The sequence below is a fragment of the Haplochromis burtoni genome, unplaced genomic scaffold (assembly GCF_018398535.1).
Source record: "Haplochromis burtoni strain Fernald_Lab_line unplaced genomic scaffold, NCSU_Asbu1 Contig_102, whole genome shotgun sequence".
Lineage (NCBI taxonomy): Eukaryota > Metazoa > Chordata > Actinopteri > Cichliformes > Cichlidae > Haplochromis > Haplochromis burtoni.
This window is the reverse complement of record NW_024582463.1, coordinates 1,293,550-1,308,237: the sequence shown is the minus strand read 5'-3', so window position 1 is coordinate 1,308,237 and position 14,688 is coordinate 1,293,550. Positions and strand designations below refer to the sequence as shown.

Sequence of the window (14,688 nt, the reverse complement as noted above, 5' to 3'; positions counted from 1 at the left end):
AACTGGACATCATCCAGACTATAGGTAGCTGGCAGCTTGAAGATCAGTCCTTCAGAATGCATCAAAAGTGTGTATTCACACATGCAATCTCTGTTGGGCAATCTCTAAAAAAAAAAAAAAAACCTCAGGAGGGCCACAGTGCATGGATGATTGCAGCTATATAAAAACAGCTCGATAGAGCTAATGGAGGCCTAAAACTTTAAAGTGGTTCTGTTATATTATTTTTTTTATTTTGTCATGTATAGACTAATGTCTGATGTCTAATTAAAAAAAGACTAATGACTGTGTCTTTTTTTTTTAAATCCATTTCTTTGTACATAATTTTAATCTCTTGGACAATCCAGTTGATTGATTGGTCGGTTGATTGGTCTTAGTCAGTGGTAAGATTCATGATTTGATTATCAAATAAAAATGCACTCGACTGCACTCTCAAGCCAGTGGTGTCAGAGCACAAAAAACAGTGCTAGTGCAACATTGGCATGAGTGCCACCATGCGTCATCCTGGATGCTGCCGCGCATGTTTGAGCTGTTGATGTTGTCTTGGACATCCATGAGCGCATCATGTCTGGTCTGATAGGCTTCTGTGAATATCTGACTGGACAGAGGCAATGCGATGAGGTGCTCCAGCATGTACACCCCACACTATGCCCGTTTCACCAGCACAATGGCCAACGATCAGGAGTTTATCCAGATGATTGCTTGGCCAGCATTTAGTCTCAGTAGGTTTTCTGTTGAACACGCCAGAACATGCTGGGTCATAACCAAGTTTTAGGCTGCACTTATCCAGGAATGGAGAGCAATGCTTCAACAACAGATCCAGACAGTTTTGCAGTCCACGTGCTATCGTCACATGCATAAGAGCCCATGCCTCACATTAAACTTATAGTGTTGGTCTATAAAATCTATTTAAAACACAAACTACAGTTTTCTTTTGACTAGCACATACTGTTGCCATGGTGGGTGCTTATATTAAGCACTTACAGGGGGAGGAAGCTACAATGGCTTGTTTCAGACAAAGGACGAGGGGGCTGCACCAAGGTTGCATAGTTTTGCACGAGTAGAAAAACTTTTATTTCGTCAACAAATAAAAATGAGATGAAAACATTCCAGAGAGACGAGATCCAATCTCTCACCAGTAAACCTTTACACTTTATATTTTAGTCAGATGAATCGACTTTAGATCAAGTCTACTATCATTTTATGATATTTAGTTGAGTAAAAATGTAAAATTTAAACAGTTAAATTATGACTTAAACACAATAACATTACAGTCAAAAGACTATGACTTAAAAAAAATATATAATTATAGTCGGAATTAACACAGATACGGTAAGCATTATTTTAAACAACGAATCATGCAAAGCTACTCTGAGAGGTTATTATAATCAGACCAACGCCATTTTCAGTTGATTTTCTAAACTAAGCACTAAACAGCCTGCAGATATGATGGAGGTATTGAGCTCTTGGCAAGTAAGCAAATAAGAATATTTCCAGAATTCAAACTATTGCTTTAACAACCTGAACAGGAATGGGGTATTATAACTGAGCAGACCACGGAGTCATTAAAATTAAACAGACTCACAATCATCCAAATATCATATTTGGCTTTTGATATGATGTTTAACTTTCACGACTTTATCCAAAGCACACAGAAGTGTACTTCAAACTAGATTAGAGTAATGGCAACCGCAGAAAGAAACGCCTAGATGGAATTTCTGAATTGTGAACAAGTGCTGGCTGTCAGTTTGGTTTGCCAGCACGGTCCTGATAAACACAGAGGACAACAGCAGCTTTAAGTTTCTTCAGCTGTCACCAAGATTATAGTTCTGCGACCCTATAAGTGAACTGCTGTGCAGTATTTCAAGTCTGACAAAATAATCCCAACCAGATTGTGGGAAATGAGCCCAAAAAGCAAGCATTTTATGGTCCAGCGTGCTTCACTCAACTTACAGGGTTTTGAAATGGAGCCAAAACCTGTAATCCCAAAATGATGCCAGGTTCCCAAACCTCTGTACAATTAATGAGCAACTTGTGATTCCATGGGACTTTGTTTACAAGCCCAAGTCTGCTTGTAATTATGCAACGTGAATATAAACAAGTCCACAAATTTCGGAAAAAGTCTACTTGGCCTATTCATTTTGGTAATGACCAAAGCGAACATGGAAGCGTGTGCTCTAAAAACAAGACAGAAAAAAAAAGAAAAATCGATTGAATGAAACGTGCAAACACTCTGCATAAGAGGCAAATGTTAATGCTGTTAAAGTTATTTCTTTTTTTTCTTTTTTTAATTGACTCTTAAGATTCATATCAGCACACTGACAGCGATCCAAGCAACTCTGTGGACAAACTGTCTGTCTCTGTTTGTTTAATTGGCTGTTTAGGAGGAATTTTAACCAAATTCCAGTTGGAATTTGTCTAAATTGAATTGTGGCCAGGCTGCAGAGGGCAGAGCAGCTGCAATGGTACAGTCAACAGACGGACTAAGGGAGAGTGAAGGAAAATGGTTTGGCTCTGGAGCCTTTTCAACAAGCTCAAACAGGAAGTCATTCAACACAAAACGCACACCCATGACAAAACAACCACGCGTGCACACAGAGCACGTGCGCTTGTGTGTGTGCGGACGAGCCCGATCGCAGACGAACGAGGGTCAGTTTGGAACACATTCCTTCCTCCCCCGAGCATGAGTCAGTATTTGTGTGTGTGTCATTTGATGTGCCTACAGCAGACTTCCTAAAGGCCATTCAGAAACAGAGCTAAAGAAATCTAAAAACAATAAAAGTGGAAGAGAATACAGCAGCTGAATGGGTGACGTGTGTGAAATACAAGAGACATGAATTAAAGGAGGAAAGAAAGAAAGAGAGGCTGAAGCTTGAAGGGATGGTGAGGGAAGAACAGGATAAAAATCAGAGACATGTTGGGGAGGGACAAAGTAATGAGACAGAGAGGAAAAGAGGGGGGTCGAATGAGGGTTTTTCATATAAACAAACTGTACCGCCCTCAGGCACTTTCTGTATGTGTGTGTGTTTCCTAATGCTTATCTCAGTTTGCTAAGTACTTAAAGGAATACACCAAGTCTGTGACACAGCTGGCTTAAAACTTTGGCGAACATCACTCTGAGAAGAGAAAAATCACATTCAATATTCTTAAATATCGCAGTTAATAAATGACAAGCAACCACCAATAGTTATAAAACTACTGGCCCACTATTATTTTGGATTCACGCTCAATTTAAAGCAGATGACGTCCAGTTTAAACACAGCTCTGAGGCTTTAAATCTGGAAAGCTGAATCGTTCTGTTTCTGTGTCGGGAAAGCAAAAAAAACCCAAACTTTTAAATCAAACACAATCAAATCAAAGCCCTACGCCTACATTTTCTTGTTTCCATTCCTAAACTTTGAAATATATTAATTATCTGACTGAAATGATTTTTATATTAGTACAATCAGGATGACTCTGTGTGTTGGGTGGGTCATTTTTGCCTGATTAAATGTTCAAAGACGCTGTGACAAAAGACTTTAAAGCCTTTTTGTTATTCCCCAGTAAAGATGAGGGCGGCTCTTTGTGCGAAAACAAAACATAACAAAAGAAAAAAAGGGAAAATAATTCAACAAAAATACTGATATTTCAAACATTAATTGAAATTAAAATTTCTTCATTTTTAAAAAAAAGTGTAACCACAGGAAAACTTTGGGGCAACTGCGCCCCGAAGACCTTACTAATCGGAAGGTCGGTGGTTCATTTCCCGGCTCCTCCGGCGTCTGCATGTTGAAGTGTCCCGGGGCAAGTTAATGAACCTCAAATTGCCCCATTGAATCCTTCAGAGTGTGTGTGTTAGGAAGTACTTAAAGGCATAGAGTACAGCGCAGTGGGAATGGGCTTTGAGCGGTCGGTCAGTGCAGGATTCTGCAGACCTCAGCTGGGCTGCCATGTTCTTTTTAGAGAGAATAAGCTTTCTCCTGGCAACCCTTCCAAACAAAACACACTTCTTCAGTCTTTTTCTAATTGTACTGTAGTGAGCTTTGAACATTTGTAATGCTAACTGAGGCCTGTAGACTCTGAGATGTAACAGAGTTTCTGCATTGCACTGCACAGTCTGACCTTGGGGTGAATTTGCTGGGATGTAGTTTCCTGTGGAGACTGTGTTACCCTTAACGCACACCTAAACGCTCCAGATCACTAAACTGCCAAAGCATCTGCTTTTATTCAAATGAAAATACCACTCCACTAACCATTTTGTCATTTACTAGTCCAAATATGCAAAATGTGCTTCTTCTTGAAGAGTTTCTTGCAATGGATAAATAAAACTCATCTTATCTTACGTCTGAGACAAATAAAGGCATCAATTTGGAGACAACTGAAAGAAAATGAATGCTGACTAACGGCTTTAAAACTGGTAACCTTCGTTTTTCCAGCTGTTTATTCTCTAAAACATTAGTGTGTTATCTGTCCACTCAAGATGCCCATTTTGTCCCACTCGTACGGCAACGATGCCCAATGTACAATAACAGGCAGCTTCAAATCCTGCCATCGTAAAGCTGACACCAGATAATGTTTATATGTTGATTTTGGTGAAATAACTTGCTATAAAACGGCTGTTTGCTTTAGCCCTATATTAAAACGAGAGGAAGGTGCAGCAGCGCAAAACACACACTAACTCTTCGTGTTGTGTTAGAGAACGAACGGAAATCAAAGGGAGTAAGTTCAACAGCAGTTTGTCAGCCTTGAAGTTATTGCTGAAAGAATGCGGAGCTGAAAATATGCACGAAAAATACCAAACTTTTACTTGCTTTAACGCAGCATTTATCGTGCTGTGTGGAAAGGGAGGAAACCGAGATGCTCGTTGACTCTCTGCTGGCTAATTAGAAGCATCTTTTTCACTCACAGTCTGACTGTGCGAAAGAAGCCGACCCGTGCTCCTGAATAAAAGCACCGAGTCTCTCGCTTTCTTTAAATATTAATTCAGTCTGTTTCATGTCTAAGAACCTTTCTGGACACCGACTAGCCGGAGGCTTTAATCTCCAAACTCTCAACCACAGTCTCACTTCGCGATGCCGATTTTAATCCTCAGAGCAAACGTGCAGAGCGTTCCTCTGCACGTTTTAGTAGCAACAGGCCCTCTTGCGTCGCCCTAACTCACTTGTTGACAGGGGAGGGGGAAAAAAAACGGCAAACAGAGAGGAGCGAGAGACAGACAAGGGCACGCACATATTTTTAAGTGTTCACACACTTAATAAGCGGTATAACCATTTCCTGGGAATTCCCTTTGAGAGACAGAGAAACAGAAAGCTAGTGTGTGAGAGAAGGGAAGGAAATCAAAGGGAGTTCAATGTGTTGCGTGACGAGACACTTTCCATGAAGGCCTGAAACATACACACACCATTTTATTGTGATGACATGTCGGGCTGTGTTGCTTATAAGTTGTCTTACTTTCAAACACTCTTGTGGTTCTTTTTCTTTTTTTTTCGCCCTGTTAAATTGCACTTGGCTGAAAGTTTCCCTGCGTCTTGTGTGTCAACACAACTGCACCATGTCTGCAAAGTGCTGCTATGATAACGGCTTTATTGGAGCTACACACCTGCCCGGCAGCGAGATTGTTGATGACCTGCACCGCACATGGATAAACACACTGTGGTGTACACAGTGCGAGCAGCTGTAATATAAATCCAACACACAGGGCCTGCAGACTGAGCCCTTCAGTCAGCCACTCCGTTAATCATTGATGGACGCCCAGACACATGGACACCCCCCCACTCCACACACACACACAGGTCAGTGACACAGGCTGGTGTGTGTTTAGGTTTACCCGTACACACTTCAGAAACAAGCAGAAACCAGAGGGGAGAATTAATCACAGAAAGAAAGAAACAAAAACAACATTGATTCCAAATAGATGTAAGTCCTGCAGAGACAGGTGCCTTCTTCCTTAATCCCCTGGGAAAAGGAGGGAAGGTGGTGCAGAGGTGGGAAGGAAGAAGAGGGAGGGAAGTGTGTGTGTGTGTGTGTGTGTGTGAGTTTGAGCGTGTTAGTGTGTGTGTGTGTGTAATATAATGTTTGTGTGTGTGGTCAGTGCATGTTGTATGCTGAGGTTGACGAGAGAGAGAGAGAGAGAAGTCTGAGCTGAACCGGAGCCCAGGGGGAAACCGGCTTGACAAGAATTCAGCACAACACTCACATTCAAGCACAGATGCCTGCTGGCGACTACATGGGGAACTTTTTTTTTGGCTGGAGTATCTGATTAACGCACACATTTGCAAATACAGTGCGCTGCTGTGTTGAGCACAGACTGTGCACACACACCTGTAAATACATTATTACATCTGTGTCTACATCTCAGCCACGCACGCGCGCACGCACAGGCACGCGCGACAGTGGGCCTACTGTCAAAACTGTCATGTTGTCCCTTGTCGTGTATTTTTAGTCAAAGCGTGCCGCATCAGGACGGCCGATCGCGCTCGTGTCGCTTCAAGGTCTTTTGCGACACGCAAACATAAATGGCACACTATTATGCGTTTGCTCTGAAGGAAACTTTCAGACATTTCATTCTCACCTCGTCCCACTTGACGAATTTGCCGCCGTTCTTCAGCGCTTCGTGGACGGCCACGGGTTTCAGCTGCAGCGCGTGGACTCCCGGCTTGGCCCCGGCCATGACAAGGGACTCCCAGCCCGGGTGCCAACGCCTAAACCCCGGCTACGGCGACTTGGAACTCCTCGGAAGGAACAGAAGGCTCTTCCTTCCTGCACTTCCAGCCCCAGAGCTTCTTTTACTGTTCTTCTTCTTCTTCTTCTTTTTCCGGGGAGAGGGTTAATTGAAACACCGAGCGAGGAAGGGAGGGAGGTTCTTAAAAGTCAGGCACTGTCCTTAAAAGTTAGCGAGCCTCCCCGAGAGTTTGAAGAACATGAGTAAAATCCAGACTAAAGACAGGACTCGGGTTGTTTCAGTGCGCACCACCGCCGCCGCCGTGTCTTGTCCGCGTCCACGCAAAGCGGTGACGCGCCTATAATTCCACTTTTTTAAAATTATAAGCTTTGATTCATATTTGTTTATTTGTGCAGAATCCTTTAATCACGCACTTGAGCCCTTGGAGAGATCCTTTCCTTCCTTCCTTCCTTCCATCTGGTCGACCCCTCTCTCCTCTCCCTCTCGTTCCACTACCAACTTTCTCTGCTTCCTCTCTCTCTCCCTTGTCGCCTCCGACGCGTTTTTTTTTCTTCTTCTCTCCTCCTCCTCTCCTCCCTGCATGTTTTCTGTAGGGGAAAAAAAGAGAGGATTTTTGAGAGGAGAGAGGGACGGCGTCAGATAGCGCTGAGTGAATGAGAATGGGGTGGAGGGAGGGGGGGGTGTAGTAAAATGGGTGTGTTTTAATTCAGTTCCTCTGCCTGCTTCTCTGTCTCCTCTGTACAGCATGCATGCAACAAAAGCTCAGAGAACACGGTCCAGCATATCACATATATGCACGATTGTTCCTGTTCCATGATTCGGCATCTCCAAATCTCCCCAACTCCATTCAGACAGCTCCGATCAATCCTAACTCTGCTTCCATTACACTGGGAGACCTGGAAGTGTCATATTTAAAAGATAATGACCCTTTTTTAGACAGTTTGGTCCCTTATTTGAAGTAAATCTACAAACTTCCCATCGTGCAAATTCAAACTGTCTTCCATTAAAGTTATGCTTTCCCCTACATTTACCTCTAAGTTCATATAAAACATGGCCAAGGTCACGGTAAGGTCATCTCAGGCTCTTCTTGCTTTGAGCAAAGAAGCTCCGCCCAGCTAATGTTCCAAGTTTCTTTTTGCTAGGCTAGGGTAAACCAATCAGAACCCCCAAACCAACCACAGGCAGATGGCTGCCCCTCCCTGAGTCTGGTTTTGCCAGAGGTTTCTCCTTGTTAAAAGGAAGTTTTTCCTTCCCACTGTTGCCAAGTACTTGTTCATAGGGGGTCATTTGGGAGTTTCTCTGTATTACTGTAGGGAACGTCTGTTTAGCACTTTGGCTGGCACCCTATGTCTTTTAAATGTGCTATACAATTAAAGTTGACTTGATTTGACACTGTATTTTTAGTGTTTAATGCCGAGCGGAAGACCACACCTATGGCCAATTTAGAATCACCAATTAAAATAGCATGCATGCCTTCAGAGTGTGAGACCGGAGTGATTCGGAAACTTCCCACACAGAAACACGCTAGCTAACCAGCAGCCCAGAATCTTCACCATACGTCACGCCATTCTGCTAATCTTTAAAAATCCTCCAAATAAAACAACATAAAGGGAAAAGAAATCCCTCTTGTTTTCTCCGTGCGTACAGAGAGGACCCAAACACTCTCTTTTGAGCAAAGACAGAAGAGTGACACAAACTATTGCTCTGAGGCACGGGGCAAGGAAAGCTGGGTACTGACGTAAGAGGAATAAAATATTGTGTAAGGCCGTTTTTCATTAAATATCACAGGCGCACGTAGGTCCCCCATGAAAATATTAGAGACATTTCCTGTAGTTCACTGCAGGGTGCAAAAGCAATCACCAAGTTCTTTTCATTCTGAATTACTCTCGCCTTCGAGTGCTTTAAGTCTGCTTCTTTGTTGACACTGATAGATTGCCTGCACAGTCAGCAGTGTTATTAAAAGACAGTATCACTGTTATTGGAAATGCATAGTAATCAGCTTAAGAGGTGATTTTGGAGCAATGAGTGGTCCTGTAACTCAGGAAGTTGGAATGCGCCATTAAGGACGGGCTCAAGATAACAAATCTGCGTTCCAGAAACAGGAAATAAATCCGAGGACTGGCAGGTGAGGTAACTGAAGATCTTTTCCCCCCTCCCCTCCTCCAGATCAGTGGCAGCGTATCATGTTTAAAGAAGCATGAGAGCAACGGAGGTGGCACAGTTAGAGCACGGGCCTGTCCAAATCCTGCTGCCAAGCAACGTTTGGCTCCTCATAAAAAAGTGCTCCAGAGCAACTGATGTTTTTTAAAATTGTTTCTTTTTTTTTGGCAACTATTGACATTTTCAACTCCTCTAACTACGCTGGGCAAGAATGTGAGATATGCTGCAGCTTGCTGACTGACAGCAATTGAGTCTTGTGTGTGCGTTTCCTTGAAATCAAAAATCATGACCCTGAATGAGGCACACTTTCTGTACAGCATCTTGCATGACACCACACAAACACAGGGAGGATTGATGCATGTGCATTCTTTCTGCAGTGCAGCACGCATGCATGAGCACGGGGCCGTGGCACATCTTCTGTGGGTTCACGCAAACAATGTTGGGTTGAGTCCTGCATTTGAAGCGTGGGCACCTGTGCTGTCAATAGGCCTCTCTCCACCTCCCACTCTCTGTTTCACCCAGTTCTCTTCCTCTGGCTGCCCTATCTTCTCCCTGCTAAACAAACTCCCTCTCTCCTCCTCACTATCTCATCTCTCATTCCAACAGGTGTCGCGCTCCCATTGGCTGCTGAGGCTTATCTGCAAAGAAAAAAAAATTAGGTAATGGGATTAGGTAACAAAACATGATAAAAGAGTGAATGCAGACGCTTACTTACATGCTTACATTGCATGTTTTCAAACTGTACCTGGAGTAAGATCAAGATCCTGGAGGGTGCTTCAGCCCTCAGGTCTCTGAAACAAAATCTCTCATGACCTAAAAACCACAAATAATGTGTGTATTGTGTATGACGTGTGTGTGCGTGTGTCTAAGGTGAGACTAAACCTTAAACCTTTTCCTGTTAAAAGGGTGTTTTTCCTTCCCACTGTCACCATCTGCTTTCACATAGGGGTCACTGTTGGTCTTTATCTTGAGGCAACTGGCGTTGTGATTTGGCGTTATATAAATAAAACTGAAATTAAATTAAATTGCCCATCAACTACTTTAGAGGAAGAATAAAGGAAATTATGCAAAGGAGGACAGGCAAAGCACAAGGAAGTATCATTTGCTAAGAAGCGTGAAAAGGAAGGCGCAGAAATAGTGCGCATTGACTGGAAACGTAACTGCAGTGAGTCCGAGATCTAATCACGCTCAGGCATTTAGTTTTCATGCAACAAGGAAGTCGAAATCTTTATTCTTCCTTACTGTTTGGTTTACCCACAGTTAAACAAAAGAAAGCAAAGTTGGATATTTAGAGAGAAGGAGAATAAAGAAAGTGACAGATGATCAAAATAGCTTCCTGATAAAGAGGGTTAAGAAAAGAGACCAAAAAAAGGCAACAGGAACAAAATAAGGGACGCATAGAAGAGATGTGGAGAACGGGAAGACCCCACCACCACCACCCAGATCTTTTTCCCTCTCAGTCTAGTAACAGCCAGATCTTTCTCTCCAACGCAAAGCAAAGAACTCACAAAGACACATTGTGCAAAGACACACAGGCATATTCACTGTCTCTCCGCACAGAAGCATATACAGTGCACAGACTAGCTTTAATGGGAAAGGCCTGACTCAGTCAACGGTAGCAGAGAAAACTTGATCAGATTACTGTTAACAGTGTAGCAGAGATTTTGGCCTGAAGATGCTGACGGTTCACTGGAGGCCGGACCCATCTGTCTCCACCACACCGCGGGGTTATTGTCAATGTGTTCTCGAGAAAAGCTATCATGTGGGCGTGTAGGCGATGTGCTGATTACAGTCCCGCCCCCCAACACCCCAAGAGGCATTCAGACACAATGCAGATTCACATTACAAGAACTTTGATTTACCTGTGGTGCAGCTCCATTCATTTGAGTCTACTCTTTCCAAATGAGATGAGAGCTCCCCAATGCCCCCAAGAGCTCCCTATGGGGGAATCCACTCATTTATTATAGATTACTGATCGCGAAGCCCATTTACAACTGCGATCTGATCTTATAATGCCATCTAGTGGCTGCACAGCAACACTACTGTCTCTTTTTGTTCATCGCAAGATTGATTGTGCAATAATTAGGAATGTGGACGTACTAGTTCCAGCTATGCCTCACTTGTTAGAGGATACAGGGCTGATACCTACCTGTGCACACCTCAATCACAGTAGCCTGTGTTAAGCACAGGTGTATTTGCACAGGTGAGTCAACACTGTGTACACAGCATAAAGTAGAGGCTGCAAGGTTCTGCTTTGATTTATTACTTTGGCGGAGAGAGAAAAGGGAAAAGAGAGCAAGACTGCTCCACAAAATTGCGGCAGTTATTGAAATAAATAGAAAAGCACCTTTTTTGTCGAATATTTATTTATTCAGGCAGTTAGTAAACCCAAAGGAGCTGGTCTGGGACATGTGCATTAAAACAAATAAGTCTTCTTAACCAGAGAGTTTCTCCCTGTGTCTGTCTCTGTGTTGCATCACAAAGCTGACCACACAGGAAAGAGCACGTCAACAGCTCCCCCACGTGGATGTCCTCTTTCAGAATCAGAATCAGAATCAGAATCAGAAAGGGTTTTATTGCCAAATGTTGAGCAGGTTTACAACATTAGGAAATTGCTGCGGTGCTTAGTGCAAACATACTGCCATAAATAACGCTTAAATAGACATGAGAAAAAAAATAAGAATAAGAATTAAAAGTGCTAAGTAGATAGATAGATATATACATGATATATACATGAGTGCAGGTGGTGATCAGTGCCATGGGGCATGGAGCTGTGTGCTTCCTGAAGTCCACAATAATCTCCACTGTCTTCTGGGCATTCAGCACCAGGTTGTTGTGGCTGCACCAGGACACCAGACGTTCAACCTCCCTCCTGTAGGCAGACTCAGTCCCCGTCCGAGATGAGTCCAATAATGGTGGTGTCATCTGCAAACTTGATTAGCTTGACAGACTGGTGGGTGGAGGTGCAGCAGTTGGTGTACAGGGAGAAGAGCAGAGGAGAAAGAACACAGCCCTGAGGGGAGCCGGTGCTGATGGTCCGGGAGTCCGAGACATTCTTTCCCAGCCTCACATGCTGCTTCCTGTCCGTCAGGAAGTCAGTGATCCACCGGCAGATGGGATCAGGCACATTCATCTGGGAAAGCTTGCCTCGGAGATGGTCTGGAAGGATGGTGTTGAAGGCAGAGCTGAAGTCCACAAACAGGATCCTGGCGTAGGTTCCTGGGGAGTCCAGATGCTGCAGGATGAAGTGTAGGGCCATGTTGATGGCGTCGTCTACAGACCTGTTGGCTCTATATGCAAACTGCAGGGGGTCCAGGAGGGGGGCGCGTGAGGGTCTTGAGATGGGAGAGAACCTAGGCGCTCAAATGACTTCATGACCACAGATGTCAGAGCCACGGGTCTGTAGTCATTTAGTCCAGTGATCCTAGGTTTCTTGGGGACAGGGATTATGGTGAGGACTTGAAGCAGGCAGGCACATGACATGCCTGCAGTGAGGTGTTGAAAATGCCAGAAAACACTGGGGCCAGCTCGTTTGCACAGTGTCTGAGGGTGGCAGGAGACACACCGTCTGGGCCGGGAGCTTTTCGAGCATTCAGACTCTTAAACTGCTTCCTCACATCTGCTTCATGAATATGAAGAGTTGTGGTGGGAGGAGGTGGTGTGAAATCCTCTTTTGTGTGGGGTGAGGAGGGGGGTGTTGTAGGTGAAGTGTTTGAAGGTGGTGATGGCTCTATGGAGGGGGGAGAGGTGGGGGAATGAGTGTCCAAAGTGTCCTCTATTGTTGGGGCCGTTGGAGGTGTGAAGGCTGCCTGATGGCTCGTCAAAACGCAGTAAACAAAGAAACAAAGAAACAAAGCAGATGGCACTGCCTTTCTGGGTGAATTTCTGACTAAATAAGTATAGTTTCAGCTAAAACATTGCAGCATGTCATTAATTTGTAGTCCTGCATGGAAACATACAGTGGATTTATCTATGTACTTATTTTTTATCACCAGAGTATATGCATATATTCTCTGAGTTGTATCAGATATTGACCTTATGAGACTTTTAATACAGAGCATCAGTATCGGGAACTGTGAAGTGTAGTGAAAATGTAAAGACATCAGCCTTTAATCTTTTAGCTGCAAACTAATGAACAACCAGGTCAAATTTAGGACGCAAACCAAGTTTAAATCCACCAGTTTGGTTTGTATGCTTGTGATTAGTTCCTGTAATGTTTTTGATGTAAAACAGAAAAGTAACTAAAGGAGACAAAACTGCAATAAAGTGAAAATTACATTTAATTTACTGAATTATAATAAAATTAGTATAAAGTTAAGGAAAAACTAAAATACTCAAGTAGCACGTGTACTTCAGGTTTGGAGGTTGTGCAGCCATGGACTGGACACGACAAAATAATAATAAATAGTGTTGGACAACAAATCTGGGATCCACTGTGAAACACACACACATCCACAGGCCATCATTTTCCACACTTTCTTCTCATTTCAGAAGCTCCTGATCTTTGCAAGTTTGAGATTTGTAGGCCGAATATATAAGGTTTTAACATATTTGTCACACTTTTCACTCTCACCAGTGCAGGCAGAGCTGTAACATTACATACTACGTCATGCTGACCTCCCTCTCCACTGGTCTGTTTAACTGGAAGTCATAAAAAGCCATATTTCCCAGCCAGCTTCTACAAGTCCAGTTAGCTGGTGTACTGGCGCTCACGCACACAGATAGTTTGGAAATGGATTTTGCTCTTTGACCTGTTGTAGCTCTATTGTTTCCGTCTATAAAAGTGACTGGTGTTTTTCACATGTAAGCGCACATGGATGTTTATGTTAGTGTGTGTACCGTACATGAGCGTGTACGGGCCTGCCTGTGCTTACTCAACTGTAAGTTTCAGACATGCTCGCTGAATAATTCAGGTTTTTCTACGTCTCGTTGCCATGGCTGTCTGTAAAATAGCTGCACACACACGCACACATGCACGCACATAAACACACTGATGTGAACATGTTGACAGATGTGAACACCCCCATAGTCACACCAACAGAGCAAGCCGGAGACATTATGAATTCGCTCTCCCTCTCCTTACCTCCCCCTTTCACTTCGCGCTCCTGTTATTATTAAAACTCTTGTTATTAAGCAGCCTAGCCCGGGTGTAGGGTTCCCTGCTGTTACGGCACAATGGGCACACTGTGAAGAAATCTGACTGCACTGCGTTCCTATTCGTGGATCACATTCACCAAGTTGATCAGAGATGAAGTTAAATTGCAAAAGCAAACAAGAAGATCCAGCTGTGTTTTGCCCGTGGCACTGATTGCACTCTTGCAAAGGGGAGAAAGTGCATTTTGCAAACATGGGATACAATTATAATTCGCGTGTTGTGAAATGAAAGCTTTTTATTTTCACAAAGAGTGAGGTGTAGGCGTGAAAATATAGCCTAGATTTCACAGATTCTAGAGGAGATATTCTAACAGTTGTGAAGAAACTGAAAAAGGAAGTGTTTGAAGGGAAAAAAATACATTTGTGTGAATGTTTTTTTGTATTGGTTCAACACAATGCATGTGTCCCTACCCTACTGAGAATGCACACAACGATGGAGAACAGGCGATTTAAAAAAGGGCAAACAGGTTGTCAGAAGTTGGGCTGTGGGAGAAATCTTAACAGATCACGTGGGTAAATAACATAAGTCTTTGAAGTTGTGAGGAGCACTTATACGGGCATTTTGAAGCGATTTAATAAAAGGAATGTGGACTCCGGGGGATGGGTGGTCACGTGGTAAAGTTGGGAAATATATTTTAAAAGGAAAAGAAATAAAGTTTAAAAAGCTGGCTGCTTTTGAAAGCGGATGGTAATTAACGTCTCTTTTCTTTATCCGC

General features: G+C 43.4%; 1 protein-coding gene across 2 annotated transcripts in view; it reads right to left on the bottom strand.

The window, feature by feature from the left end:
- Positions 1–7,184, bottom strand: part of plcb3 (phospholipase C, beta 3 (phosphatidylinositol-specific)) — a 56,774-nt gene extending 49,590 nt beyond the window's left edge. For both annotated transcript variants that reach the window (XM_005927735.3, XM_014335301.2), the window contains exon 1: positions 6,548–7,184. In XM_005927735.3, the coding sequence (XP_005927797.1) occupies positions 6,548–6,646 (99 nt within the window). In that variant the 5' untranslated portion in view covers positions 6,647–7,184. The remainder of the gene's footprint in view (positions 1–6,547) is intronic.
- Between the last annotated feature and the right edge of the window lie 7,504 nt (positions 7,185–14,688).